Consider the following 27,675-nt stretch of genomic DNA (forward strand, 5'->3'; position numbering starts at 1 on the left):
TTTTTGGTCTCTAGAGCATTTTCTTGATTAATACTTGGTGTGGGAGGGAGGGTGGGGGGAGGGTGCCTCCATGGTCTCTACTTCCGCTCCTGTCTCTGAGGTCCTGCCTTGAGTTACTACCCTGACTTCCCTTCTCAGTGGACTGTAAGCTGTAAGGCGATTCAACCCTTTCACTTCCTGTTTGCTTTCGGTCACTGTGTTTTGTCACAGCGACAGAGACACAGATGCTGCGCCGGACTCCATTTTCTACCTCCTGCTCTGGGACATTCTTCTGCCACTCTTTCAGTGAATGATGAGAAACCCCCCCGTGATCTTCTAATTTACTTTTCTGTCAAAATGTCTCAGTCACCACAAAACTTCCTCTCCTCCTCTTTCCCTCATCTCTGAATACAAGGATGCTGTGGATAAATGGTCTCTTGTGAGAGACAGCCGTTTTGCACCTCTCCGAGATATGAAACCTAAATTCAGTCTTGAGAGTGGGCAAGTTTAACAACACAATCTTCCCTTCCAAAAGGAAAGTTAAACTGGGTGCGCCTCTGACTTGACTTTGGTGGGCTGCTGCTTCTGTGGAAAAGCCACCTCCTGGACTCCGTGTCAGAAACCTCTCTTTCATGACTTCTTTGTTCCTCTTCTGCATTCCAACATTATCCCACAGCCCGATTTTGTTCTTCTTTCCCTCTTCTGTTTCAGGTATCTCCCCGTCCCATCAACCCTTGCTTCTGTCGTCTTAGCCTCCCCCTCCCACAGCCCCCACCCATCTCCTGGCATCCCCACTTTGGATCAAATCTAGGGCTTTTGTTTGTTGGGCAAGTATTCTCCCATGGAACCACATCCCAGCCCTCTGTTCAGTTTTTGGGACAAGGTCTTGTTAAATTGCCCACCATTCTAATGTTCAAAACCATTTTAACAGAGGAACACGGTAATTTAGTAGGAAATCTGAAAATGTGAAGAATATACCGTCTCAAACACTAGTCTGAAATTTAGGGAAAAGTGGGTGTGGCTCAGGGAAGAATGCTTGTCTAGCAAGTACAAGGCTTTGGTTTGCTTCCCCAGCAGCAGAAAAAGAAATAATTCTTGAAATATAGAGGAAAAATACATTTAAAAAATAACACATTAATGATACCTGACGAGTTGTTACAAAGTTGGCATATGCTCCAGCAAAAATGTCTTTGACCTGAACATCCACAAGGTCTAAAAAAGGTAAAACATACATGTTTAGAGTTTTACCTGGAGAAAATTAATATATACACAGCTAAGTCAAATTTATTAATCTGTTGAAAATGTATACTTTCCTAATTTTTTATTACAAATAGCACAAAAATTTAATTTTGACCACATCGAATGTTATTTATTCACTCAAAAAAATGTTTTAATTATCTAGGCACTTTCACAATGAATTAGGGTTGACATGCTTAGATGTTTGCTTAAATATATCAAACATGCTGTTAAAATAACTAAGTAATCAATTTGATGTCTTCTTTTGTATTGGTTAGGTTTTTAGAAATGATTACCCATTACTCTAGGAAAAAAAATGCAACCATTTAAAATGAAAGAACTAAGAACCATAAGCATAGTTCAGTGGGATCCTGTGGAACAAAGCTGAATGATGTCTCCCTCAGTCAGCCGTGAGCTAGTGGGAGCACTCATACCTTCTGCAGAGAGTAGGCAGGTAATGTTAGAACTCTCTGCTGGGGCCTCCTGATGAGTTGGGCTGCTTGTGGGACGTAGTCCATGGCTTAAAGACACCACCTGACCGGTGGTGTAGACATACGCAATGGTCTGATAACTACAACATAAACACAACACAATGATAATGATATTCCGAAGAACCAGATTCTCGTGACTTCTAGGAAAAGCAAAATGACAGATTTACCTTCACCACCACACAGCCAGCTGTCTCATTACAGTGCTAGTGGTGCAGCAAATTAGGTGATGTCACTAAGCAGTGTCATTAACTTAGTAGTAATACTAAAAATAGTATTAGCGATGGGGATTTACCATGCTTTCTTTAGTGTGACTTTTTTTGTTTGTTTGTTTTGTTTTGAAACTGAGGCTTGCAACTCTCTCTCCATGTAGCACAGGATAATCTTCACTTTCTGATCCTTCTGCCTTAACCTCTTTAGTTACCTCCACCACACGTGGTAACACTGCCACCACACCTAGACTGTGTGATTCTTGGGATCCACTCCAGGACTTAGTGAGCGCTAATGAAGGGGTTAAACTTGCCCACTCTCACAACTGAATTTAGTAGGTGCAAAACAGGTGTCTCTCACAACAAAGGGTCGTTTATCCACAACATCCTTGTATTCTGAGATGAGGGGAAGGGACTTAGAGGCATTAGTCAGAATTGTCTCAAGGACAATTCCTCCAGCCCCTTCTGAGTTGTGTCCTGACTTGCCCAGGCTTGAACAAGGATGTCCAAAAAGTGGTTAAGACTAACCCTGAGCCATAGAAAAGTATACTAATGTAATTGCTGCTTGCTTAACCGATTGTGTTTGAGATGCTCAACTGCTCCAGAACCTCCCCTAACTGCTTAAAAGGATCTGCGTGCCGTTTTTTTTTCATGGTCTCCGTTTTGTACACGTGGCTGTCCCCACGTATGCTGGCTGTTTCTGCAGATAAATGCTGTTTGCTTTTGCACACTATTTGAGTCTGGGATATTCCTTCAGTCTTTTCTTGGACCCTTACTATAGGGAAAAAGGGCCAGCCAAAGAAACACACCCTGAGCAGAGCCAAAGAAACATGCTTTGGCCCTGCAACCAGAAACAAAAAAATGCACCCTGACCCTAAAAACAGTGCCAAACAAACATACTTCCAAACAAACATACTTTGTCCCTGGAATCAGAGTCAGTGAAAGAAATATACCCTGGCCTTAAAACTAGAGCCAAAAGGTTTAAAAGGACCAGTTCAAGAAACACTCTTTGGCCCTGAAACCAGAGCCAAATCTGACCCTAAGTCTGCGCAGAAAACTAACCAATCTCTGAGCAGGAGATCCAGCCATCCTAAACTCGGGAATTGAAATCTGACCAACCCCCCCTCCCACCCCCCCGCCCCCACACACACAAGAATCCCTATACAAACCCTGCGTATATTCAGCTTGTGGCTGTCCAGCTACCTCCTTCTACCCTGGCAGAGGCAGCCACTCCCCTGGGAAGCCCCCTCCTGCTGGAGCACAGCTGATACACTGGGGAAGCCTTTCCCTGAGGCAGGACTGTACTACAACCCGTGGTGGTCCTTGGCTCCGGAGCTCCAGGATACCTTTCCACCTGAGCTGTGTCACACTCAGTATTCTGCCCTCATGTCACATGTGCTCCATTGCCATTCTTTCTCAACACGTCTCTTCTCCCGTTTTCTGCTCTCCTTTATAGCTTCATGACCTATCACGCTTTCACCCACGTGTATGCATACAGACAAACAGTAATGCTAGCATCTGCATTAGAAAGAACTCCCACTTGTCTTTGACTGAGTCACCTCTCCTAATATAGTAATTTCCAGATGTATTCATTTTCCTGAAAGTTTCACACTCCGTTTCTCTGGGTAGCTGAAGAAAAATCCATTGCATATGTGTATCGAGTTTTCATTACCTATTGTCTATCACGAGACATCTAGGCTGATACTGTTTCCCTTCTTCTGCAAATAGTGTGCAGGTATTTGTGCTAAGCTGTGGAGTCTTTGGGTGTGTGCCCAAGAGTGCTACAGCTGGGTCAAATGGTAGTTCTACTTTGAATTGTCTGAGAAATCTCTGTACTGGTTTCCATGGTGACTGCACCAGTTTATGCTCCCACCAGCGCTGGATATTTTTCTGCTCTCATCAAGATTCCTGGTGCCCCTTTTCCTTGGTAACAGCCAGCCTGATGGGCGTGAGGTGGAATCTCAAAGGCTACGGATGCTAAGCGTGTCTAAAAATGTTTACAGGTCATTTGTGTTACCAATTGAGAGAATTGTGTGCTCAGTTCAGGGCCTGTTTATGAGCCGTTTGAGTTTGTTTCTGTGTTCTAGATCTTATTAGCCCTCTGTCTGGAGTAGCTGGCAAGGCTTTTCTCCCATTCTGGAGGCTGTCTGTCCACTCTGCCAGTAGATTCCCTTGCTTTGTATAAGCTCTCAAATGCCACCCAGTTCAATTTGTTAGATCTTGGAGCTGCTTCTGTTCCATTAGAGACCCACTCAGAAAGTTCGACCATGCCTGCATCCTTGAAGGATTTCACTCTTGTCTCCCTCTAGCATTTTCAGGGTTTCAGGTTGCAAATTCAGGTCTGGAATCCACTAGAGTTGACTTTGCTGCTTTTCTTTTTCCTGTATGTGTATATGTACGGTGTTTGTGCTCGTAGGAATGTGTGCCCACATGAGTGTGGGCAAATGTGTGTGTGTGTGTGCTTGCAGGGGCCATGGGCTGAAATAGGGAATCTTCCTCCATCGCTTTTACTCCTCATTCATTATGGTGGGCGTCTATTAATAAACCAAGCCAAAGACTGCTGATATGACTAGTCTCTTGGTGGTGCCTTGTCTTTGCCTTCCAACGCTGGAATTATGGTGGACTGCCATTACCCCCGCCCCCACACTTACCTGTGTCCTGGGGATACAGTCTCTGGTCTTCACACTTGTGCTTCCAGCACTCAGTCACTGGGCTACCATCCAGACTATCTTTGAATTAATTTTTTTGTGTGTGTGCAGGGTGAGAGATGTAACTTTTAATTTTATTTTATTAAGGTGGATATCCAGTTTTACTAGCACCATTTCTTCAAATGGTAGGTAGCTGTATCAGTGTAAATTTATTTCTGAGTCCCATATTCTAGTCCATGTGTTCTAAATTCAAGCATTTTATTATTTTTTAATGTACTGGGTTAGATACAGAGATGCTCAAAATGCCTTCATAATTAGGTTATCCAAACCCTGAATATATGCAAATAGTCAGCATGTTCTTCAGGCATGAGAGTAATCTGTCTAATCTATTTAAGATGGCAAACACTACCACCTTCACTATTTAACTCTTTCCTACCTTCTACTTATACTCCATACATACTAACTTCTAATAAGTATCTGTTACATAACTACTAATAAAAATGAGAATTTTGAATTAAAATATATTTGAAAGAAGTAAATTTTCAAGAAAAAAATGCTTTATTAAAAGTATAGCCATATGCCTTTTGGTTTATAAGTAATAGGAATAATACTTTCTATTCAAACTTTTAAAAAAATTCAATACCTTCCACACTCTATCTTTGAAACTTGGCCACCAATTCCTTCCATGAGTTGTGGGCCTCTTCTCTCACCCCTGGGGCTGTTCTGTAGCTGCCCAGAGCTATTGGCTCCAAATGTAAACACTTGCCCATCCTGTTTAAAATAAGGAATTAGATTAATTCCATGTTTTAAAATATAACTATCGCCAGGCGGTGGTGGCGCACGCCTTTAATCCCAGCACTTGGGAGACAGAGGCAGGTGGATCTCTGTGAGTTCGAGGCTGGGCTGGACCGACAGCCTCCAAAACAATACAGAGAAACCCTGTCTCATAAAAACAAAAAAACAAAAAAACAAATAAAATATAACTATCACAAGATGAAAGCAATAAGTGAAATTGGTTTGTATATTTTATAAATTGACTTGCAACTTTCCATAATGTATTCCAAAATTATTTCTATTTATTTGTTTACAAAGTTTCAAGACATTATTTATATCTTATTATTTCAAAAATTATTTACAAGTTTATTTATGGAATTTACTTTAGAATTATGTACTTTAAAGATGTTAAAACTACATTACACACTTAAAATCGCTAAGAGAGGGGCTGGAAAGATGGCTGAGCATTCTGAAGGATGCACTGCCCTTACAGAGGACCAGAGTTTGATTCCTACCACCCATGTCAGAGGGCTCACCACCCTGTGACTCTAGCTCTGGGGAATCTGAATCCTACCATGCTTGTACTCACGTACGCACGCACGCACGCACACACGCACACACACACACACACTGCTAGCTTTCTCTTGTCGACTAAGATTAATATAATTCAAACAGCTGAGGTTTCCTAACTTAAGTCATGGTTTTAAAACAAATACTAAAAATAATAAAACAATTTAGTGAACTAGAAATATAGCTAAGAGGTAGAGCACTTATCCAGCACTCCTAAGGTCCTCCATTTTATCTATTGGAAATACTAGTAGTTAGTAATAATAATGATGATGATGATGATGATAGCAAAATTTAAAAATCATTTGGTATATCAACTCTTTTTCAGGCACCTAAAATCAAGTCCAACAAGGCAAGCATTCTACCACTGATATTCTACTTGGTCCTTAGAATGCAATTTTAAAACAAGCATTTAAACTACAGAAATCATTTTCAAGTCTGTTCCGGATGATGCTGAGAAGAATCTGACCTGCTGAAATACACTGGACAACCAGGACAAGAGGTAGAGGAAAACACTAACAAAACTGGCTTGTTGTTGTATAAAGCAAGGAATGTAGCAAAGTGTGATCTTGTATTGAAAATGACAAAACAAATTTTTCTGTAGACCTACATTGACAGCAAATAATGACCTAAAACATTAGCTCCTACGTTAGCTTCTACTACAGTATCTTGAAATATTTCTTGATTTATATTTAGTTCAGTTTTCCATTTTAGACATTTGTACATTAAATAGGTTTTGATATTGAAATTCATCTTATGTCATTTTTGAACACTTGTGTTTTTAAAATTATAAGTTTAAAATCCTAATTTCCAAGAGCTAGAGAGATGGCTCAGTAGTTAAGAACATTTGTTGCCCCTGCAGAAAAACTAAGGTCTGTTCTTAGGACCTACAAGGAGCCTAACAACTGTCTGTAATGTCAGGTCCAGGGAATCTGACCCGCTTTTGGCCTCCATAAACACTGTGTGTGTCACTCAGACATCCATGCAGACAAAACATTCATATCCACAAAATCAATCTTTAAAACAATTTCTAACATAGTGCTGTTAGGAGGTAGAATGGGGCCTTTGGTAGATGATTCAGTCATGAGGGTAAATCCTTCATTAATGAAATTATTCTCTTAATAAAAAAATATTTAAGAGAGAGCACTCTGACCCCTTCCATATGAGAACACAGCAACTGTCACCTAGGAGTCAGAATGTTACCCATGACTATAGTAAGTCTGCTGTCACCTTGATCTTGGGCACCCTGGGCTTCTAGAGCTGTGAGAATTATGTCTATAAGCTTCCTATTGATGGGGCTTTGTTCCAGTAACCTGGACAGACTAAGATCACTTGTTTTCAACAATAAACAGCACACATATCTTTTTACTATGTCTCTGATGACTAAAAAGGAGAAGCACGTTTTGAATTACCTGGGTAAGCACTGCAGTGTGCTCATAACCACAGCTGATATAAATCACACCTAGATTCTTCAGGGCACCAATTGCATGAGGCTTGTAGATTTGCACTGCTGAAAGAAAGCAGATTTTCTAGGATATCAGAAAAAGACTCAGAAGCAGGTTTGTATCCTTGAGACCGGCTTGCACTACAAAGTGAGACTCTGGAGTGTGTGTCTCAGAATTTTCTTTATATTTTTATAACTTTTGTAATCTCTACATTTCTGTCTTATAACACAACATAATTTTAAAAGTCAATATTCAGAAGTATTAAAAAGAAAAAAAATATGATTTGAGGGGGGAAATCTGCACTCCAATACTTATTTCTACCCTTAAACTTCTAGAACATATAAAGCTATTAACCTAGAGCGTACCAAGTTTCCCACATGTTTTCCTAATTTTGTATTTATTTGTGATGCACAGTAGGTGCCTGAACATACGTTAGTGACACAGAGAATTATAAAGCATGCCTTAAGAGGGTAAGGTGGGATGTAAATGCTCTCCAAAGTACTGGCACCTAGTAGGTGCTGATATATATTAGCCAGATGCAAAGAGGTAAACAGGAGAATGGAGTTCTTGGAGAAGACTTCTTAAGGAATTGTATTTAAAAGAGACAGTTTTCAGAGACTTTTTTTTCTTATCATAGGAGCTAGTCATTTCCTCCAATATGATCAGTGATTTCCAAATTCAAAACAGTGGCTGAAGCCTGACTGTCACTCATAGACATTCTGATCTAATGGGCATGGAACCCAACCTGGGCATCAAGAGCTTTAAAGGTAGACAAATGGTTTACAACTCAAGCCCAGAGCTTTGTAAATATAAGTTGCTGGACAAGATAGTCAGTAGAATTAAAAATGCTCATCAGTTGACCTTAAAGTAGGGAGATTAACCTGGATGACCCAGGTGGACCCAACTGAGGAAACTGGAGACAAAAGAACCAGTGTCACAATACCATGATTGAAGAAAGACTTAATCTGCCACTACAGGCTCTGGAGACATAGGGAATATCCTATTCATGATAGAGTCCTATAGAAGCTAGAAAAGACAAGAGAGTGGATTCTCACCAAGAACCTTCAGGAAGCAAGGCTGAGATCAAGTAACAGACTCCTGACTCTAGATGAAAAGTGCATTGTTTTAAGTCGCTGAAAGTTTTGTGGTATCATTCCAGAAGCAATAGGAAGCCGATAGAGCTTTCCGGGCACCGCTAATGGGAGAGGGTTTGGAAACCACTGGGATGTGCCCTTTGGCAGGCTAGTCTTCCAGCTCAAAGCAACAACAATTTGTTTTAAGGACAAAACTATTTTCTTACCTTCGACATTTTTCCCACTGAGGGCCAGCTGCCCAACACTGTTGCTTCCCCAGCCATATGAAGTCCCCGTGAGAGAGAGAGCAAAACTGTGAGCGCCACCTGCAGCCACCTGAGCCAGCGGGATTCCCTGCAGGGTCTTCACCTTCTGTGGTTTGGCTTGGGCACCGGACTGTTTCCCCAGGCCCAGCTGCCCTTGTGCGTTGCTTCCCCAGGAAAACACTTGACCATCTACAAAAATAAAGAACATTTAGAACTGTACGCCTACTGGATTAACAAAATAGCAAACACTATCACACTCAATTCCACACTTCTCTTTCAGTTTTATTGAAGATATTCTGATATACATATGCACTCTAAAACAAATGCCAGGATTAGATGATCAAATTGCATCACACAGGGTTTTTGTGCATGGTGTTGTTTTCAAATTCTGTTTGTAGGGCTGGGGCAATGTAGCTCCAGAGTGTACTTAGACTAAGCAACGTCTTGGATTAAATGTCCAGTTCCAAGTAAATAAGCAAACAGGAAAGTGAGGCAAAACAAAACCCTGCCTCCTTAGTAAATGTCAAGTATATAAAGCATTATTGTTAATGATAGGTACATTATGGGACAACAGGTTTCCAGATCTCATTCATCCTACACATGAGTTTGTAGCCTCTGAACCGCTCATTTCCCTAACCTGCACACTGCTGGCAACCAGCATTCTATTCTGTTTCTATGAATCCAGTTTCTTTTGACTTTATGTGTAAGTGAGGTAGTATTTGTCTTAAGTTACTACTGTAATATCCTACACGTTCATCCATGTGTTACAAATGAATGATTTTCTCCTACTTTGCATTGTACTTAATTCTAAAAACCTTCAAAGAGTAAAACAAGGACAAAAAGGAGGAAATGGGACTAAAATTTTCTGATGAAAGGCAAGGCATGTGTGTCATTAAATTCATATTTAGGAGTCCCTTCAAAATGAAGCCCATCCTTTTTCTTTGCAATGGCAACTGTGTTCTTACAGCTTTTACTTGGAGTTCTCCTTGACTTGTGTTTTCTATATGATTCAAACTAGAAAATCCTAAACCCCCACCCCCTGCTGCTAAACCTATGCAGAATACAACCTTTTCTCATGTCTTGATTGTTACCATTTTAGCCAAATCACCATGAGAAATTTTAGTAGCCTCAAACGTGTATCCCACATTCTGCCCCCTTGCTCCCAACAGTCCTTTCTGTCATGGGTGGCCAAAGCGAATTTTTAATAATTTAAGTTCAGTTTCCAAACTTGTCACCTGCAGCTGTCTTCCAGGGACTCTGGCACCCCACCCCGCGCCAGCCACTTTTCTCTCCAGACAACATCCTCCTTTCCACAAAGGACCTTCTAGCAGGTTCATATGATGAGGAGACACAGGGAAGCCTCCTGCATGCTTTGGCATGACCTTTCCTGACTCTGGTCACCCCATGTAGACTGGTATAGATCCATTATCCAGTCCAAGCCCAGTACACACATCCTATACTAGAGTCTAGCCTCACAGCCGATTGTGTCCACATCAGAAATACAAGCAACAAAAGAAGCCCACAGGCTCTTGTCTTCTTGCAAAAACAATATAAAAGACCAAGACAGCATATACACCACCAAATCTACCAGTCCTATAGGAGTTGTTCTTCAGTGAGAATTTCCCATATGGGCACTGAGGTACAGAACCTAAAAAGAACAGCATAAACTTCATCATGATACATTTTATATTTATCTACTTATACATATGTATATATGTAACAATCGGAATTAAAGCTTAAGAGGCCATGAGTTTGAGAAGGGAACATGGAAGGGGTTAGAGGGAGGAGAAAGAGGGGGGAATGATATGATTCTATTTTAATTAAATGAAATTACAACATAGGCATAATAATATATAGTTTACAGATTATATATTATGGCCGGGCATTGGTGGCACAGGCCTTTAATCCCAGCACTCGGGAGGCAGAGGCAGGCGGATCTCTATGAGTTCGAGGCCATCCTGGTCTACAAAGCGAGTTCCAGGAAAGCCTCCAAAACAATACAGAGAAACCCTGCCTCGAAAAACCAAAAAAAAAAAAAACCAGATTATATATTATATAATATATGTGTTTATTATATATACTTGGAGATATCTCAGTAGAAGAGCCTTTGCTTAGCTTGCCTTGTAGTTCAATCCTTAGAACTAAGAACTTTTATGAAGAAGAAAGACTTTTCCCTTCCACTCCAATAGCCAGCCTCTGTCCCCCGTTTTGTTCTCTTCCTCCTGTTTTATTACATGTGTTTCCTGATTTATTTCTCTACTTCCTCCAGAACAGGGTCCTAAAGTTGTTCATTGCCTTATCTTCTTTGTCCAAACTTTCAGACATTCGGTAAATAGTTACGGATGACTAGGGTGAGATACATCAGCATCTATGCTGAATTTGACCAGATATTCATCATTTATGTGAGATAAACTTGGCTTTTCTACACAGGTCACATACTCAATAGATGAAAGCACTGGTCACACAGCCTGGTGACCCGAACTCAATTCTTGGGACTCACATGTTAGAAGAGAACCAGTTCTTGAAAATTGTTCTCTGACACCCACATGCCCACACTCATATACACAAAACAAAAAAATTAATAAAAAATATAATTTAAGAATATTTAAAATTAAGCACTTCCAGTGCTTAAATACATAAGTAATAAAGGTCAAGGCATCCTCAGCACTTTCTGTTATTTATAGCAAACTTTAAACTCCTCTAAACTTATTTATTTCTCTAAAAACTACTTTTGAGGACGTATCATGAAATGTGAAGTTCTTATAAATGTCTGTAAAAACTGTAGCAAATGTATGGACTGCCTTTTATACAGCCTCAGTACTCCCGAGCAGTGTAGAGCCAGCTAGATACCGCTAAGAAATGATGTGCATCTTGCCAACACCGGAGGACAAAAGAGTAGAACACATGTAACACAAAAGGAGAAGGGAGGCTATTGGGCAGGAGAGCATAAGGTGTGGGCACTGGGGTAAGAAAGGGGGAAGAAGCAGGAAAGAGAACCAACAAAAACAAAGTAAGTGTCGTAACAGAGCTTAATGCTTGGTGTGATCACTAAGAGAATGAGTCGTTCAGTGGTGCTGCACGTCTTTGTGCCCAGCACTCAGGAGGCAGAGACAGGTGGGTCTTTGTGGGTTCAAAGTCTGGCCTACAGAGCGAGTTCCAGGACAGTTAGGGATACACAGAAAATCCCTGTCTCGAAAACAAAACAACAACAGCAACAAAGTCGTAAATGCACTGAAGTGAAACCTGGTGGATTTAAAAATCCATGGTTATCGTTTATATTTTAAAGTATTTCCGAGTGACATTCAGAGGTCCCCAAAGTGTTCTTTACCTTTTGATAATGCCAAGGAGTGGTAGTGTCCACAGGAAACTTGGATTATTTTTATGCCATCCAGAGCTTTTATTTTCCTGTAAGAAGAAGCCACAAAAGTCTGTTAAACCTTGTTTAGGATAAATTATCAAATAAATTACAAACATTTAAAAATATTCTTGTGGATATATAGTGTTTATGATTTATTAAAGTCACTGGAGATCAAAATAGCAAATACTAATTAGCTATAGAAGTGAGGTGGTGGTGCACCTTTAATCCCAAGACTCGGGATTAAGAGATAGATGGATCTGTTAGTTCAAGTCCACACTGACTACACAGAATCGATCCAGTCTAAAAGAAAGAGCTCACACAAAGATGATCTCAACACCTGGGATCGCATGCCTTTAGTCCCAGCACTAGGAAGGTGGAAACAGGAGTGACATGGCTGGGCTGAAAAGGAATATAAGGAGGAGGACACAGGAACTGAGAGCCTTTTGCCTCTGAGGACAGGATTGCCATTTCAGCTGGGTAGAGGTTAAGATCTATGTTGGCTACTTCTCTGATCTTCAGTGGTCTTAATAAATCATAACATATCACCAGATATTCTAGATAATACATCAGGTCTCAGGGAACAATTTTATTCTCTTGTGCTCTGCAATGGTATTATTTCAAATTATTAAACAGTTTTTTCTTTCCTTCTTGAGTAATGGTTTCACTCCCAGCCTCCAAGAACTCCACACCATCTCTGTTTCCTTCTGAAGACAGAGTATCCTTGGGGTTCTCTCCTTTCATCTCTTCATCAGGCCAGACAGGATCTTTTCCACAGTGACCCTGCTAAGCCACCCCCATGGCTGTAGCTTCCCTGGACAGTGAAGGGGACAGCAGCAATCTCACTCATCTAATCACGTTCATGAATCACTAAGTGACGAGACATCTGACTACCCAAGGAGGACCTGCTGTACATTCCTTCCTAATCTAATTTCTTCATTTTGATACACAGCACATGGCCAAAACCACGTTGCATTAGTTGTTTTCATTTGGTGTGTGTGTGTGTGTGTGTGTGTGTGTGTGTGTGTGTGTGTGTGTGTGTGTGTGTTTGGGGGATTTAAGGTCTTTAAGGGGAGGAGGTGAGAAGAGTATCATGTAGATCTAGCTGATCTCTGATTCCCTGTGTAACTGAGGATGACCCTGAACTCCTGTCTCTATCTCAGTGACTGTCTATGTGTTTCAGAGCTTGGATGGAAGAGAATAGTGTGTTCCATTAGGCTTTTTCATTCATTGAATATCTGCGAAATACATAGAGTGTGGTTAATGGGAGAGGCTCTGCTTTATTCAGACACAAGATAATCAAGTGAGATTTCTCTCTGAATCCTTCCTGTCTTGATGGTTTGTATTTAAAATACTTGTCTTTGTTTTTAATTTACTGTAGGAGTCCAAGTATGTCCCCATATGCATATTAGAATAAATAAAATCAGTACTCAAGAATCACATGTCATTCTTACTTTCTCCTTCATGGGCTCTAATTAATAAGCTGGTTCTACAAATGATCCCCTGACCACTTCTCTCCCCACATTTTAACCCTTTAGGCTAGGGATACCTTAGTAGTAGTCATTTTTGTGTCTGGTATTTAAGTACCTAATAGGCAAAAAATATTGGTAAAAGAAGTGAATTAAAATACTTACATAGGTGTTAAATTTATTTTCTCAAATTTGTCAGTCCCCAGCTGCCCTTCAGAACCTGCTCCCCAAGCAAAGACCCTTCCTTTGTGGCAGACAGCTATGGAGTGCTCCTTCCCACAGCTCACAAGGTCAACGTGCACAGTATCCAAGGCCTGAATGGGTTCTTTAGAAATAAAATAAAATAAAAAAAGAAAATCCCATAAAATTATATGCTTCTAAGAGTTTAAGGCAGTAATTGCCTTCAAAAAAAGAAGAGTTTACCCAGAGTCTTTGACTCCTTCAATATCCGTTAAACCAAAGTCTAAAGTCCTTACTAAACATCTAGAGGAAACAGTCCAACACGTTTATGTTACATGTGTGGAAACAGCTGCATTATACTGACTAACTGGATACAACTTGGCTGGCAAGGCACACACGCCCTGAGTTCCTACACAAGCAAACGGAAACTGAAAATGAGGGTCACAGCCCAGGGAAACGAAACCGAAACGTGCCCAGCCAATCTCTACACAGAGAACAGAAGCTGCTGGCTGACTTTAACCAGGCTCTGACCACTTTAACCAAGAGCATTATTTTGTCTTGCTCCCTTAAGCTCTGTAGACGTTTGTGGAAATGTCTGGCGGGATCACATACCTCAGTGCAGCCTGAGTTCTTGGGCTCTAGTGCTGTTCTCTTCGTGAGTGACAAAATGCCCCAATTAACACTTTAGGTAATTAATGTACACAGGTTATCTTTTTTATTTCTTTCTGCTTCTTCTGTGTTCTGGTTTGTTGTTTGACCCCAGGGTCTGATTCATGTCTGCAAGTGCTCTATCACTGTTTCTTGATGGTTCACCACAATTTATTATCCTGTAAAGTCCCATCCCCATTTCATTTGTTAGAGTTACACAGTTCCTAAATCTAAGCACCTCTTTGAGTTTCATTGACTTTCTGTGAATTCCCATGCACACAATTACTCTCTAGGTAAAAGATTAATAAAATCACATGCTGGTTTTTTGGTGTTTGTTTTTCTGCCTGCTGATTTCTTTTCCCTGTTAAATTTTCAGTTTCCAGGAACTGCATCTATAAGGACAGAGGACTAGTTTTCATTTTCCACACAGTTCTTAAAATTATTCTAAACACATAATCAAATATGGCCAAGACCTGGGAATGTAATATAGCCCAATGGTAGAGTGATTGCCTAGCATGCAAAATGGCAAAAAACAAGCAGAAAAACAAACGAGCGCTTTAGTTAGATCCATACTTACAACAATATAATCCGTATCATGTATTTAATAAAACCCTTATAGATTAATATGCTTTGGTGAAAGCACAACTCGTTTAAATACAAACGCAATACTTTATAATGACATGATTCTATAAGGATCAAATACATACACAGGAAATATGTCCTGTTATTAGAGCTTGATGTGATTACAGGTGGCTACTTTGGAAAAATATTTCATTACTTTTACTTATTTTTGTCCGTGTGCATCACTGTGTGTATATGTGTGTGCTAGTGCCCACGGAGGCATCAAATGGCCTGGAAATAGAATTACAAGGTGATTATAAACTGCCACATAGGTGCTAGGAACCGAACTCCTAACCACTGAGCCATCTCTCCAGACCCTACAGGTGGCTTCTTTTCTAGGTTCCTACAACAGCCTTAAAACGCCCCAAAGTGCTATTATACTTTTGTTTAAAATAAGGAGAAAAGATGTCCCAGGGGATTGCTAAGCTGCTTAGAGGTGCGCAGTCCACTCGCTTTGGAAGACAGACCTTCCCCCCAAAAGTCTGGAAAGTCAAGGGGGAGGGACCTTAATTCTGTCTAGAGGAACGCAATTCTGATTAGCTCTCAGTTTCTCAAGGAAGAGTAACTGGAAACCGAAACAAACGCAAACGCTAGAGCTCCGGGAAATGAAACTATTCACTTGCGCAGCTCAAAGCAGGGTACCGGCATCCAGGTATCCCTGGTCCAGAGACCGAGTCGCCCACATCGCGTCTCTGGACACCCGCTCCTGGGCTGGGTACTCACCTGGCTCTTCGGAATTCTGCTCTCTCTTCTGGCCCAGCTGGCCCAAGCTGTTGTCCCCACAGGAGTACACCCGGTGGTTGCTGAACAGTAGCAGAGAGTGGCGCTCCCCACTGGCTGCCTGTAAGAGCTCAAGGCCATCTCTCCCCATCAGGAGCCGCGGCGGCGGGAAGTCTGCAGCCCAGTGGAAGTACATCTTTCAGTGCAGCCCAGCCAACAACGACTCTGGCAGGACGGCTGGGTCAAATGGGCTGCCAAATACGAGTGACCAGGCTTCTTAACTCCTCCCAGGAACGCTGCCCTGTCTCTGACGTCACGGTTCTTTCTTTCCCCATGAGTATCCTCCTGTCTGATGCCACCAACAGCCTCCCACCGGGCTTCCCCCTGCAGGTCATCTTGAACCTGGCTGCGGTGAGTTTCATGTGCTTGAGTAGCAGAGAAGACAGCGAAGAAGAAAGTATTTCCACCATAACTAAGCCACTTGGGAGTCCTGCTACTCTGGGCAAATTGCTAGGTTTGTGACATATTTGTTAAGTGACAATAAATTCACAAGGTATAGTAATTTCCGTGGCAGCCAATTCTCAGGGACTAGGCTTTCCTTGTCAACCCTCGCCGAGGTTATTTTATGCCAGTCTTGTTTATTAATTTTCGGATCACGCATTAAACCTCCCAAGGTAAATCTATCTATCTATATGTATAATATACAGACCACGGACTGCGCACAACAGGTTAAAATGGTAAGAAGTTTCAAAGAGGCCTAGGAAGCCAGAGCCGGAAAACCTTCTGGGATGAAATAATGAACCCCCGACCAAGCTGCAAGGAAGAGACTTTTATCCAAATGAGTCCAACTTCACAGGCAAAACTGAGGCCAATTGCAGAGACTGAGGGCAGGGTCCAGTTGCAGAGAAATGAAATCCCGCACTTCAAAATTGGACAAGCCAAGTCAACAGAAAAATAAAAGAGCCACAGAGAAGGCACAAGAATCAGAGATCCTCTCACTCACACATCTAGGAGACCCAGACAAGCACTAAACTGAAAGCTACTGTATACATACAGGGGATCTGGCGCAGACCCATATGGGCTCTGTTCTTGATGCTTCAGTCTCTGAGTTCAGATGAGTTTTGCTCGGTTGATTTAGAGGGTCTTGTGTTTCTGGTGTCCTCCATTCCCTGTCTCTCCACTCTCCTTCTGCTGTCTCTTCTGCGGGATTTGGGTTCACTGAGCTCTGAAGGGAGGAAGTTATTGGAGATGCCTCCTTTAGAGCTGTGTTCCAATCTCTCTCTCTCTCTCTCTGTCTGTCTGTCTCTCTCTCCCTCCCTCCCTCCCTCCCTCCCTCTCTCTCCCCTCCCTCTCTCTCCCCTCCCTCTCTCTCCCCTCCCTCTCTCTCTCTCTCCCCCCTCTCTCTCTCCCTCCCTCCCTCCCTCCCTCTCTCTCCCCTCCCTCCCTCTCTCTCCCCTCCCTCTCTCTCCCTCTCTCTCTCTCCCTCCCTCCCTCCCTCTCTTTCCCCTCCCTCCCTCTCTTTCCCTCTCTCTCTCTCTCTCTCCTCTCTCTCTCTCTCTCTCTCTCTCTCTCTCTCTCTCTCTCTCTCTCTCTCTCTCTCTCTCTCTCTCCCCCTCCCTTTGCTCCCCTCTGCATAATGTCTGGCTGTGGGTGTCTGTGTTTGTTCCCATCTGCCGCAGGATGAAGCCTCTATGATGACTGCTGACTAAGGCACTGACATGAGTATTGCAGAATATCATTAAGAGTCATTTTATTGTTACCTTTTGTTCCTTTTGTTTTCTTTTTTTTTTTCAAGGAAAGTAGTAGTATTGGGTTTTACCCTAGTTGTCGGGGCTGTCTAGATTGTGGTCCTTTGCCACCTAAGCAGTGTCAGGTAGGGGTCCCGTCTCATGGAGCGTGCCTTAAGTCAAATCAGATACCAGTTGGTTGCTCCTGAGAGGTTTGTGTCACCATCCGCCTAGCATATTTTTCAGGCAGGAAAGATTTGTGGCTGGGTTGGTGTTAATGTTTCTCATTTGGTAGCCTGCAGAGTACCTTTCCTTGTCAAAACCACTAGAACACGGTGGAGGAGCTTCTATGTGGGCTCCAGCTTGACCTTTCTTGCAGCGCCCAAGCAACAAGCAACTCCAACTCCGAGGTATCAGGAGAGACCAGACGTCCAGCTGTTTGTACTAAGAGAATGCATGTGTTGCCTTTATTGCCAGGAGAATGTGTGTGTGTGTGTGTGTGTGTGTGTGTGTGTGTGTGTGTGTGTCTTCATTGCAAGTGCTAAGAGGTCTCTCTCTTGTAGGGAGGGAGGAGGGCTTGCAGCACAGTGGAAAAACCCCAGGTAGAAGAGAGTGTGTTTTCCTCCTGCTGAATGTTGAAGGCAGAGGGTCAAGGCCAGGGCAGTAAGCCAGGACTAGAAAACAGGAAGCACTTGGACTGGAAAACAAGTTGCACTTGTAGGCTGACCAGCAACTCACAGAGATCCTGTGGGGCTGGGGCCCAATACTTTCTGTGTTCAATGAGTTGTGTGGTTGTTGTCTTCCACAATGAGGCTCTTGCTGTTAGTTTGCTGAGAGCAACCTATAGTTTTGGCAACAGCCTAGGTTGTTTGGGAATTTCATAGGAACCCTTTAAGCCAACAACTCAATTGGATGAAACTCAGTCCTGGATTGGAAGCTTCCTTTGGGGACAAGAGATTGCCATTTGTGATTCTGTCTCTCTCATTTAGAGACTTAATTAGGATCACCTTCATATATTTTTGGAAGTTTACCCTGACCTAGGTTTTCATACTGACCCTGAAATACTCTTCAATTCTAGCTGTCTCTTCCTTCATTCCTCACTAAATCCCATCTCTTTGCCTGCTTCCCACCGGGTCCTCCCCTTCTCATCCCCTCTCCAGCCCACTCATAAAAATCTTTCTATTTCCACATCCCAGGTGTTCCCTGCCCCCAGTCCCTTCCTCTATGCCTGACTTCTCTGGGTCTACAGATTGTAGCTTGGTTATTATTATTTAATTGCTAATATCCAGATATAAATGAATACATACCATATTTATCTTTTTAGGTCTGTGTTACCTCACTCAGGATGAATTTTCATGATACTGCTTTTTAACACCTGAGTAATACTCCATTGTGTAAATGTACTACATTTTCTTTATCCATTCTCTCCTGAGGTCTATCTAGGTTGTTTCCAATTTCTGGCTATTATGAACAGAACAGCAATGAACATGGTTGAGCAAGGGCCCTTGTGGTAGGATGCAGTGTCCTTTGGGTACATGCCCAAGAGTGTTATAACTGGGTCTGGAGGTAGATTGATGCCTACCCTCTGAGATACCATAATACTGATTTCCATAGTGATTTACAAATTTGCACTCCCACCAGCAATAGATGAGTGTTATCGAACTTAGTCATTCTGATAAGTATAAGATGGAATCTCAAAGTAGCTTTGATTGCATTTTCCTGATGGTTAACATTCTTCAATTGTTTCTCAACCATTTGAGTTTCCTCTATTGAGAATTCTCTGTTTAGATATGTACCCCATCTTTTTTATTAATTATTATTTTTTTATGTTAGAAACAATCTTGTTTCACATGTCAATCCCAGGTCCCTCTTCCTCCCCTCCTCCTCCACCCTCCCCACCAGGTCCTCCAGTCCCCCACCCAATCTCCACTCCGATCTCCAGAGTCATCATTTCATCCAGGGCAGGGCCTAGACCCTCCCCCAAGAGTCCTGGCTGAGAGAGCATCCCTCATTGTGAGATGGGCACTCAAAGTCTGTTTGTACACCAGGGATAAATACTACCCAAGGCCCCACAGATTACCTAGGTGCTCGTAGGTGTGTGGGTCCATATTAAGGTTTTCAATTTGATACCTTTAGTCTACCTGTCTATTTTTGTGCCAATACCAAGATTTTTTCAGGACTTTTGAAGTCAGGAATGGTGATGCCTCCTGAAGTTCCTTTATTGTACAGGATTGTTTTGGCTGTCCTGGGTCTTTTGTTTCTCCATATAAAGTTGAGTATTGTCCTTTCAAGAGACCACTAAGTATTAACGCTGGTTATCAACAACAGTAAGCTTACAAACACACTTAAACAGAACAATTCCACACTGAATGCAAAATGGGTCAAAACAGAAATGAAGAAAAAATTAAAAACTTTCTAGAATTGGATGAAAATGAATATACAGTAAACCCAAACTTATGGGACACAATGAAAGTGGTTCTTAGAGGCAAGTTCCTAGCATCGAGTGTCTGCATAAAAAACAAGCAAACAAATTGTAGAGATGTCTTACTAGCAACTTAGTAGCACACCTAAAAACTCTATAACCAAAAGAATAAATCGTAGCCAATAGGAGTAGATGGCAAGAAATAATCAAACTGAAGACTGAAATCAATAAAATAGAAACAAAGAGAACAATAAAAAGAGTCAATGAAATGAAGAGTTGGCTCTTTAAGAAAAATCAACAAAATAGACAACCCCTTATCCAAATTAATTGCCACAGACAGAATATTCAAATTAACAAAATAAGAAACGAAAAGGCTGATATAACAATAGACACATATGAAATCCAGAGACACATAAAGATATACTTTTTAAAAAATCTGTACTTCACTAAATTGAAAAATCTAAAAGAAATGGATAATTTTTTTTCAATTGGCACCACATCTTAAAGTTAAACCAAGATCAGACAAACAACTTAAATAGACCCATAACCTCCAGTGAAACAGAAGCAGCCATTTAAAGTCTCCCAACAGGAAAAAAATCCCAGGGCCAGACTTTCAAAGAAGAGTAAACCCCACTACTATCAAATTATTCCATAAAACGGAAACAGAAGAAACATTGTCCACTTCATTCTATGAGGCCTCAGGCATCCTGATACCCAAACCACATATAGACCCAACAAAGAAAGAGAATTACAGACTATTTCCTCTATTAACATAGATGCAAAAATAGTCAATAAAATACTTGCAAACCAAATATAAGAACTCATAAACAATATCATTCACCATGATCAAATAGACTTCATCCCAGAGATACAGGGATGGTCCAATATGTAAAAATCAATAAATGCAATCAACCATATAAATAAACAAAGTGGGAAAAACTACATTATCATCACATTATATAAAGAAAATTCCTTTAACAAATCCAACACCCTTTGTGATAAAACTGCTAGAGAGATTGTGGATACAAGGAACATACCTTAATATAACAAAGGCAGTTTACAGCAAGCTTATAGCTAACATAAAATTAAATGGAGAAAAACTCATAGCAATTTCACTAAAAATCATTCCAAGACATGGTTGTTTACTCTCTCCGTATCTATTCAATACAGTATTTGAAGTCTTAGCTGGAGCAATAAGATAAGTGAAGGAGATCAAGGGAATACAAATTGAAAAGTAAAAGTCTCATTATTTGCAGAGGATATGATACTATACATTACATGAGTGTTACTAAAAATTCTACCAGGGAACTCCTACAGATCATAAACAATTTCAGCAAAGTAGCTGGATACAAAATTAACTCACAAAATCAGTGGCCTTCCTACATACAAATGATAAACAGCCTGATAAAGAAATCAGGGAACCAATACCCTTCACAATAGCCTCAGATAGAGGCCTAGGTAATCTATGGGGCCTTGGGTAGTATTTATTCCTGGCATACAAATGTACTTTGGCTTCACATCCCACAAAGAGGGATGCTCTCTCAGCCTGGACTCTTAGGGGAGGGCCTAGGCCCTGCCCTGGATGAAATGACAGACTCTGGAGATCCTCCATGGAGGGCCTCACCCTCCCTGGGGATCAGAGTGGAAATTGAATGGGAGACTGGGGGACCTGGTGGGAGTGGCGGGGAGGAGGGGAGTGAGAGAAAGCTGGGATTGACATGTGAAGAAAGCTTGTTTCTAACTTAAATTTAAAAAGAAAGAAAGGAAAACAAAGAAAAAAGAAAGTACAAATGTAAATAGCTTAAAAAAAAGAAAGTCTTCATGTGTTCAAAGGAAAAAACAAAACAAGTAACAGCCTCAGATAATATAAAGTACCTTGGGGTAACTCTAATCAAGCAAGTGCAAGACATGTATGACAAAAACTTTAAGTCTTTGAAGAAAGAAATTGAATAAGATATCAGAAGATGGAACGACTCTCCATTGCTCATGGATGGGTAAGATTAACATAGTAAAAATGGCCATCCTACCAAAAGCAATCTACAGATTCAATGCAATCCCCATTAAAATTCCAACAAAATTCTTCCCAAACTTGGAAGGACAATTTTCAATTTCATATGGAAACAAAAAAAAAACCAAAAACAAAACCTAGAATAGCTAAAATAATCTTGAACAATTACAGAACTGCTGGGAGTCTCATGTTATAGTAAAAAGCTATGATAATAAAACAGTATGGTCTTGGGATAAAAACAGACACACTGATTAATGGAATCAAATTGAAGACCCAAAAATAAGTCCACACACTATAGACATGTAATTTTTGATAAAGAAGCCAGAATACATACTAGAAAATAGCATCATCTACCATATCTTTAATGCCTGGGATTTTCTCTTATATCTCATGTATTGTGTTGGTGAAGCTTGCCTCTGTAGTTCTGGTTTGAATTCTTAAGTTTTTCATTCCCAGAAATTTGGGTTTTCTCATTGACTCTATTTCCAAATTTGGGTCTTAAATAGTTTCATTTATTTCCTTATACTGTTGGTTTGTGTTTTCATGAATTTCTTTAAGGGGTTTGTTAATATCCTCTTTAAGAACCACGATCATCTTTATACCGTTGGTTTTAAGGTCTCTTTGTGCTTCAAGCTTGATGGACTATTCAGTGCCTGCTGCGGAAGGAAAGCTAGGCTCTAGTGGCGACATATTGCCCTGGCTGTTACTGATTGTGTTCTTATGCTGGCATGTAGGCATCTGGGTTTGGGATGATTACAGGTCTAGGCGCTGACTTCTGCATTTGTCTATGTTGGGTGAATGCTTTGGTCCTCGGTTTCTATTTCCTCTGAATTTTTGTTGAGTGTGATAGCTGTGTGTTACCTGTTTTCCTGGGCCGCTCAGCTGATGTGTTCACAGGCAATGCAGGCTGGTGTTGGAGGCTGGGATAATAGGCTGAGTTGGGGGGAAGGTGAGGGGAGAAGATCTGTGTGATTGATCATGGGGTCAGAAAGGGAAGGGAGAGTGCATCATGATTCCTGCTACAGAGCTGGGGGTGAGACTGGGGAATTGGATCTCAGGAGCAGCAAGAGTGGTATGGGTCCAGCTTCAGCTCACTTGTTGCTCTGGGAGGAGAGGGTGCTTGGATTAGCAGGGGTGCCTTCTGGGGTTGGGTTGGGGTCTTGGAAAAAGCAATGAGTAGGGTGAGGAAGGTTAGAAAAGGAAGGTCTGTGAGATCTACAGGAGACGGGTGTGGTAATATTTTGTTTATGATATAACAATAAAGCTTGCCTGAAGATCAGAGTGCAAAGAGACCCGGCAGTGGTGGCGCACACCTTTAATCCTAGCACTCCGGAGATAGAGGCAGATGGATCTCTGTGAGTTCATGGCCACCCTGAGCTACATAAAATTGACCCAGTCTGGAAGAGAATGGTGATCTCAGCTCTGCGGATCCCATGCCATATCCAAGCACTAGAAAGGAATATGAGGTGGGAGGAGACAGGAGCTCATTTGCAGTCTGAGGTTTGGTGGAGAGCAGTGCAGTCTGAGGATTCATGGAAACAGGATCGTCCATTTTGATCTGAGGTTAGAGGTAAGAGCTAGTGTCTGGCTGCTTTGCTTTTCTTATCTTCAGCTTTAGCCCCAATATCTGTTTCTGGGTTTTTATTATTAATACAAACTAGAATTGGTGCTAGAATCTCGGCTAGATGGGAGCAGAGAGTCGGGGAAGCTCCCACTGGTGTTCTGATAGCATCTGATATATTCTCAAGTGATGTAACAATGCTAATCTTGGTTTTAATGACACTTGCAATGAAATAATGTCCTTTCATAATCATCTTATTTGCTATGATCGTTTGGTTACCCAGGACTCCCATCTTACATGAGCTTAATTTTAGTGTCTAAATAACTCAAGTTTTGTCACCATTTCTATAAATTTTTTCTCATTATTCAGCATAATTAGAATTTTAAGAATTGTCAGGTCCAAAGGAAATGCCAATTCCCCAGACTGCAAAAGGCAGTGCACGTGTACAGAAATGACAATCTTGGTCCAGCTTGAACCAGATTCTAGACGGATTTCTGGCAGTTAGACAAAAGCCAGCATTACTCAGGAATTTGTGAAATGGTTTTTGTCTGACAAAAGAAATTGTTTTCCTGTGCCTCTCCACTGACACACTGACTCATTGCTGCACATCAAAGCCCATGCTGGCTCCAGGCTCCTGTAGTCCCTATTCACAAGTACCCATTACACATTTCAGTGTCCTAGCCCTTCTGACCTACTGTCCTACCCTAGATTCCCAGGCCCGTTCCAGCCCCCAGGCTTCCCTCCCCTCAGCTACTTATTCACCCTCCACATAAGCGGCTGTTCTCTACCATCTTGTCATCCCTGCTTTCCCAGCCCTGGCCGTGGCCAGTCTGCTTCTTTTTCTCTCTGTTCTGGACTCTTCCACTTGCCTCTGGATTTTCTCTCTCTTACTCCCAGTAAGAATCTTTCCACTAATGGAGTGGTCATTTTGGTAGTTTTCTGCCCCTGCCCTGCCCCTGGCCCTGCCCCTGCCCTGTCCCCTGCCCCTGCCCCTGCCCGGCCCCTGCCCTCTGCATACATCTGGTACTGAAGACCTGGGAAAAGCACAAATGCCCCTCCCGTCACAAGGGGTCCATCACCCATAACCAAACCAAGCTGCTGATTTGAGCCTCCTAAGGTATGTGAGTCCTTGCTTCTGAAGGCTTCTGCCGCCCACCATATTTCACTCCGGATTCTAGAGTTCACTTCTCCAGCCACTTCTTCTCCACCTGCTCTAACCACTCATCTCTCCTCACCTACTGGGTAAGTGTCCTCTTGGTCTCTCCAGCTCCTGGAACCTGCCATGCTCTCCTGGATGGCTATCGCTTGGGAAGGCTCTGTCTCTCTTTGGCAGGCTGCAATCTCCTGTACACTGTTCCACTGTGATTCGGGGCATCTCTCTGCTAAGGCACTTACCCCTCAACTCTATTGGAATTCTCCCTCTCCCTCTGGCAGAGTTCGTATTTGTGACCCTTTCCCAAAAATCTCTCCTGCATCACCCTTGCTCTGCTCCTGGCGCCCTCTCCACCTGCCTCTCAGCTCACTCCTGGAGATTGCTCTGTATCTCACTCACCTCCTGGAGCCTAAACTAAGCACAGGCTCTCATTAGATTCATGACTCATTAGACTCCCTGACTCTCTTTCCCTCCTTGGACTCAGACATCCCTTGCTGTCTTGCTGAAAACAGCTTGGTCTCAGTATAAACTAGATAATCAGTCACAATGGCCAAATGGCACACTCAGTTTCCAAATTCTCAAAGATAACAACAACTTCTTCCACATCACAAGCAAATGAGTCCCCAAATCAGGGATCTCTTGACTTAATCTACTTTCCGCTATTGAAAATCTCTAAGCCTTCTCTGTTCTTGAAAAATCAAAACTTTCTGTCTCAGGATTTGTAAGTTTATTGGTTATGGTTAAAAGATCTGGAAAATCTATAACATGCTAGTGTGACAGGACAAGACAGTGCAGAGGTTGCTCCTGTGTTCTTGCTGAGACCATTTTTAGGCTTGACTAGAATTTGATATCCTTGATGAGAAGCCCCTTGGAAAATTACCCAGCCCTATTCTAGGAACCCAAGGGCAAGATGCCCCAGCTAGATTGTAGCTTATGTTAAAATGCTTACTTACACAAAGCCTCCCCTCACTACCCCTCCAGCTGCCAAGGGAGATGGAAAACATGATTGTTTGCCTTCAAAACCCATGCTCTGGACATTCCATATTACACTTGGGTGCCAAAACAGCTGAGTGTAGTCCCAGTGGCTGGAATAAAGACTTTCCAATGCCTATAAACTGTGTCTGAGTGGTCAGCTCTGGTGCATTCCTTGTAATACTAGTTTATAACTTGGATTCAACTTTTGCTTTAAAAATAGGTTTGCTGCCTGGTGGAGGTGGCACACACCTTTAATCTCAGCACTTGGGAGGCAGAGACAGGTAGATCTCTGTGAGTTTGAGACCAACCTGGTCTACAGATCAAATTTCAGGACAGCTAGGGCTGTTACACAGAGAAACACTATCTAGAAAAACCAAAACCAAAACCACCAATAACAAAGCAAACAAACAAAACAATTAGGTTTGCTACAGCATACTATATGTGTAACTTGGATTCAATTCTTGGTCATAAAAATAAAATTTACTAACAACAAATGTTTGATAAGTAAAATTTTTTTGGAGTAGTATCAGTTTTAATTATTTTTGGCAAGCCAACAAGAACTATGTAAAAAAGATGTTGTATGACATCTTAAACAGTCTCATCAACATGTACATAAGCCAATTTTCCAAATTCTGGGATATGAATTACATACGTTTGCCACAAAAGTTGAGCCTTAAGGCCCCTTGGATAAACTCCCATTTTAATGAGTGATATACATCAGGACAATGTTCACTGTCCTTCACAATTAGCCTAGCCTGATTTTGAGTCAAATTGAACACCCTCAAGTCCAATGCATTCTGATGATGTAAAGCATGACTTTCTTTTTTTTTTTGAAATTTGAATTTTATTTAAATTAAATAGAAGTTTATTTAAATTTAAATTAGAAACAAGGTTGCTTCGCTTGTCAATTCTAGGTCCGTCTCCTTTTCCGTCCCCTCCTCCCGTGCCCTCCCACCAACCCCGCCCCAATATCCCCTCATTTCCCCAGGGAGGGTGAGGCCCTCCATGGGGGTGTCCATAGTCTGTCATTTCATCCAGGGCAAGAGTTCAGGGTGAGAGTGCATCTCTCATTGTTGGATGGGAGTCCAAAGTCCATTTGTATACCCGGGATAAATACTGATCTACTACCCAAGGCTCAATAGATTACCTAGGCAACCTCACTGACACCCACATTCAGGGGGCCTTGATCAGTCCCATGCTGGATTCCCAGGCATCAGCCTGGGATTCAAGAGCTAACCCTTGTCAGGTCAGCTGTTTCTGGGGGTTAAGCCAGCCCAGTCTTAATCCCTTTGGTCATCAGTCCTCTCTCTTCTGTCACTGGATTTCTTGAGTTCAGCTCAGTGCTTAGCAGTGGGAGTCTGCCTCTTCTGGAAGCAGATAAATAAAGTTTTTGATTCCTAAGGTTGTAAAGGTCTACTCAGGTTAACAAAAACTTAGAGATGTATATCTAACTTTGGGTGTCTTTGTTAACCCTGTTCAACACCAGGCTTCTAAAAAAAAACTGAATAAAGAACACTGTGTGTTTGCTAAACATGGTTTATAAATTCCTAAGTCTATTCAAGCTAGCAAAAACTGATTTGAAGATGTAAATCTAGATTCTTTGTCTTTATTAACTTTGTTAAGCCTTAACTATTTGGATAAACTGAGTCATACAAGAAGCTGGTATTCTGTGTAGGTGCACAATGGAAGGTTCAGGAAAACAAGGTTGTCAGTCTCTCTGTAGACTGTACTTATGTTTTAGAGCTTTATTTTGATACCAAAGTGTTGGAGAATAATATTTTAAGGTGTGTTACTTTTGTTTATGCTGCATCTGTTTAACTCTGTGAAGCTGTATAACTATGCTTGTCTAAACACCTGATGGTCTGTTAAAGAGCTGAATGGCCATTTGTCGAGGCAGGAGAGAGGAATAGGTGGGGCTGGTAGGCAGAGAGGATAAACATGAGGAGAAGTCTGAGAGAAGGGGAGCTGACGATCCAGAACAAGAGAAGGAGGAGGACTTCAAGGGCCAGTCACCCAGCCACCCAGCCACCCAGCCAGTCACCCAGCCAGACATAGAGTAAAGATAGATGGGATAATTTAAGAAAAGCTGGCAAGAAACAAACCACGCTAAGCCCGGGCATTCATAACTAAGAATAAGCTTCTGTGTGATTT

General features: G+C 41.8%; 1 protein-coding gene across 3 annotated transcripts in view; it reads right to left on the bottom strand.

Moving 5' to 3' along the window:
• Herc6 (HECT and RLD domain containing E3 ubiquitin protein ligase family member 6) overlaps positions 1 to 16,174 on the bottom strand; it is a 58,944-nt gene extending 42,770 nt beyond the window's left edge. The window contains exons 1-8 of one of the 3 annotated variants that reach the window (XM_013117723.3): positions 15,682 to 16,166; positions 13,675 to 13,834; positions 12,014 to 12,090; positions 8,647 to 8,874; positions 7,314 to 7,408; positions 5,204 to 5,331; positions 1,650 to 1,786; positions 1,124 to 1,191 (exon numbers count right to left, since the gene is read on the bottom strand). In XM_013117723.3, the coding sequence (XP_012973177.1) occupies positions 1,124 to 1,191; positions 1,650 to 1,786; positions 5,204 to 5,331; positions 7,314 to 7,408; positions 8,647 to 8,874; positions 12,014 to 12,090; positions 13,675 to 13,834; positions 15,682 to 15,874 (1,086 nt within the window). In that variant the 5' untranslated portion in view covers positions 15,875 to 16,166. Of the gene's footprint in view, positions 1 to 1,123; positions 1,192 to 1,649; positions 1,787 to 5,203; positions 5,332 to 7,313; positions 7,412 to 8,646; positions 8,875 to 12,013; positions 12,091 to 13,674; positions 13,835 to 15,681 lie in introns of all 3 variants that reach the window. The other 2 variants (XM_021230610.2, XM_021230612.2) reach the window with 2 other exon arrangements.
• Positions 16,175 to 27,675: the final 11,501 nt, after the last annotated feature.

This window comes from Mesocricetus auratus, unplaced genomic scaffold (assembly GCF_017639785.1).
Source record: "Mesocricetus auratus isolate SY011 unplaced genomic scaffold, BCM_Maur_2.0 Super-Scaffold_100676, whole genome shotgun sequence".
In the NCBI taxonomy this organism is placed as follows: Eukaryota; Metazoa; Chordata; class Mammalia; order Rodentia; family Cricetidae; genus Mesocricetus; species Mesocricetus auratus.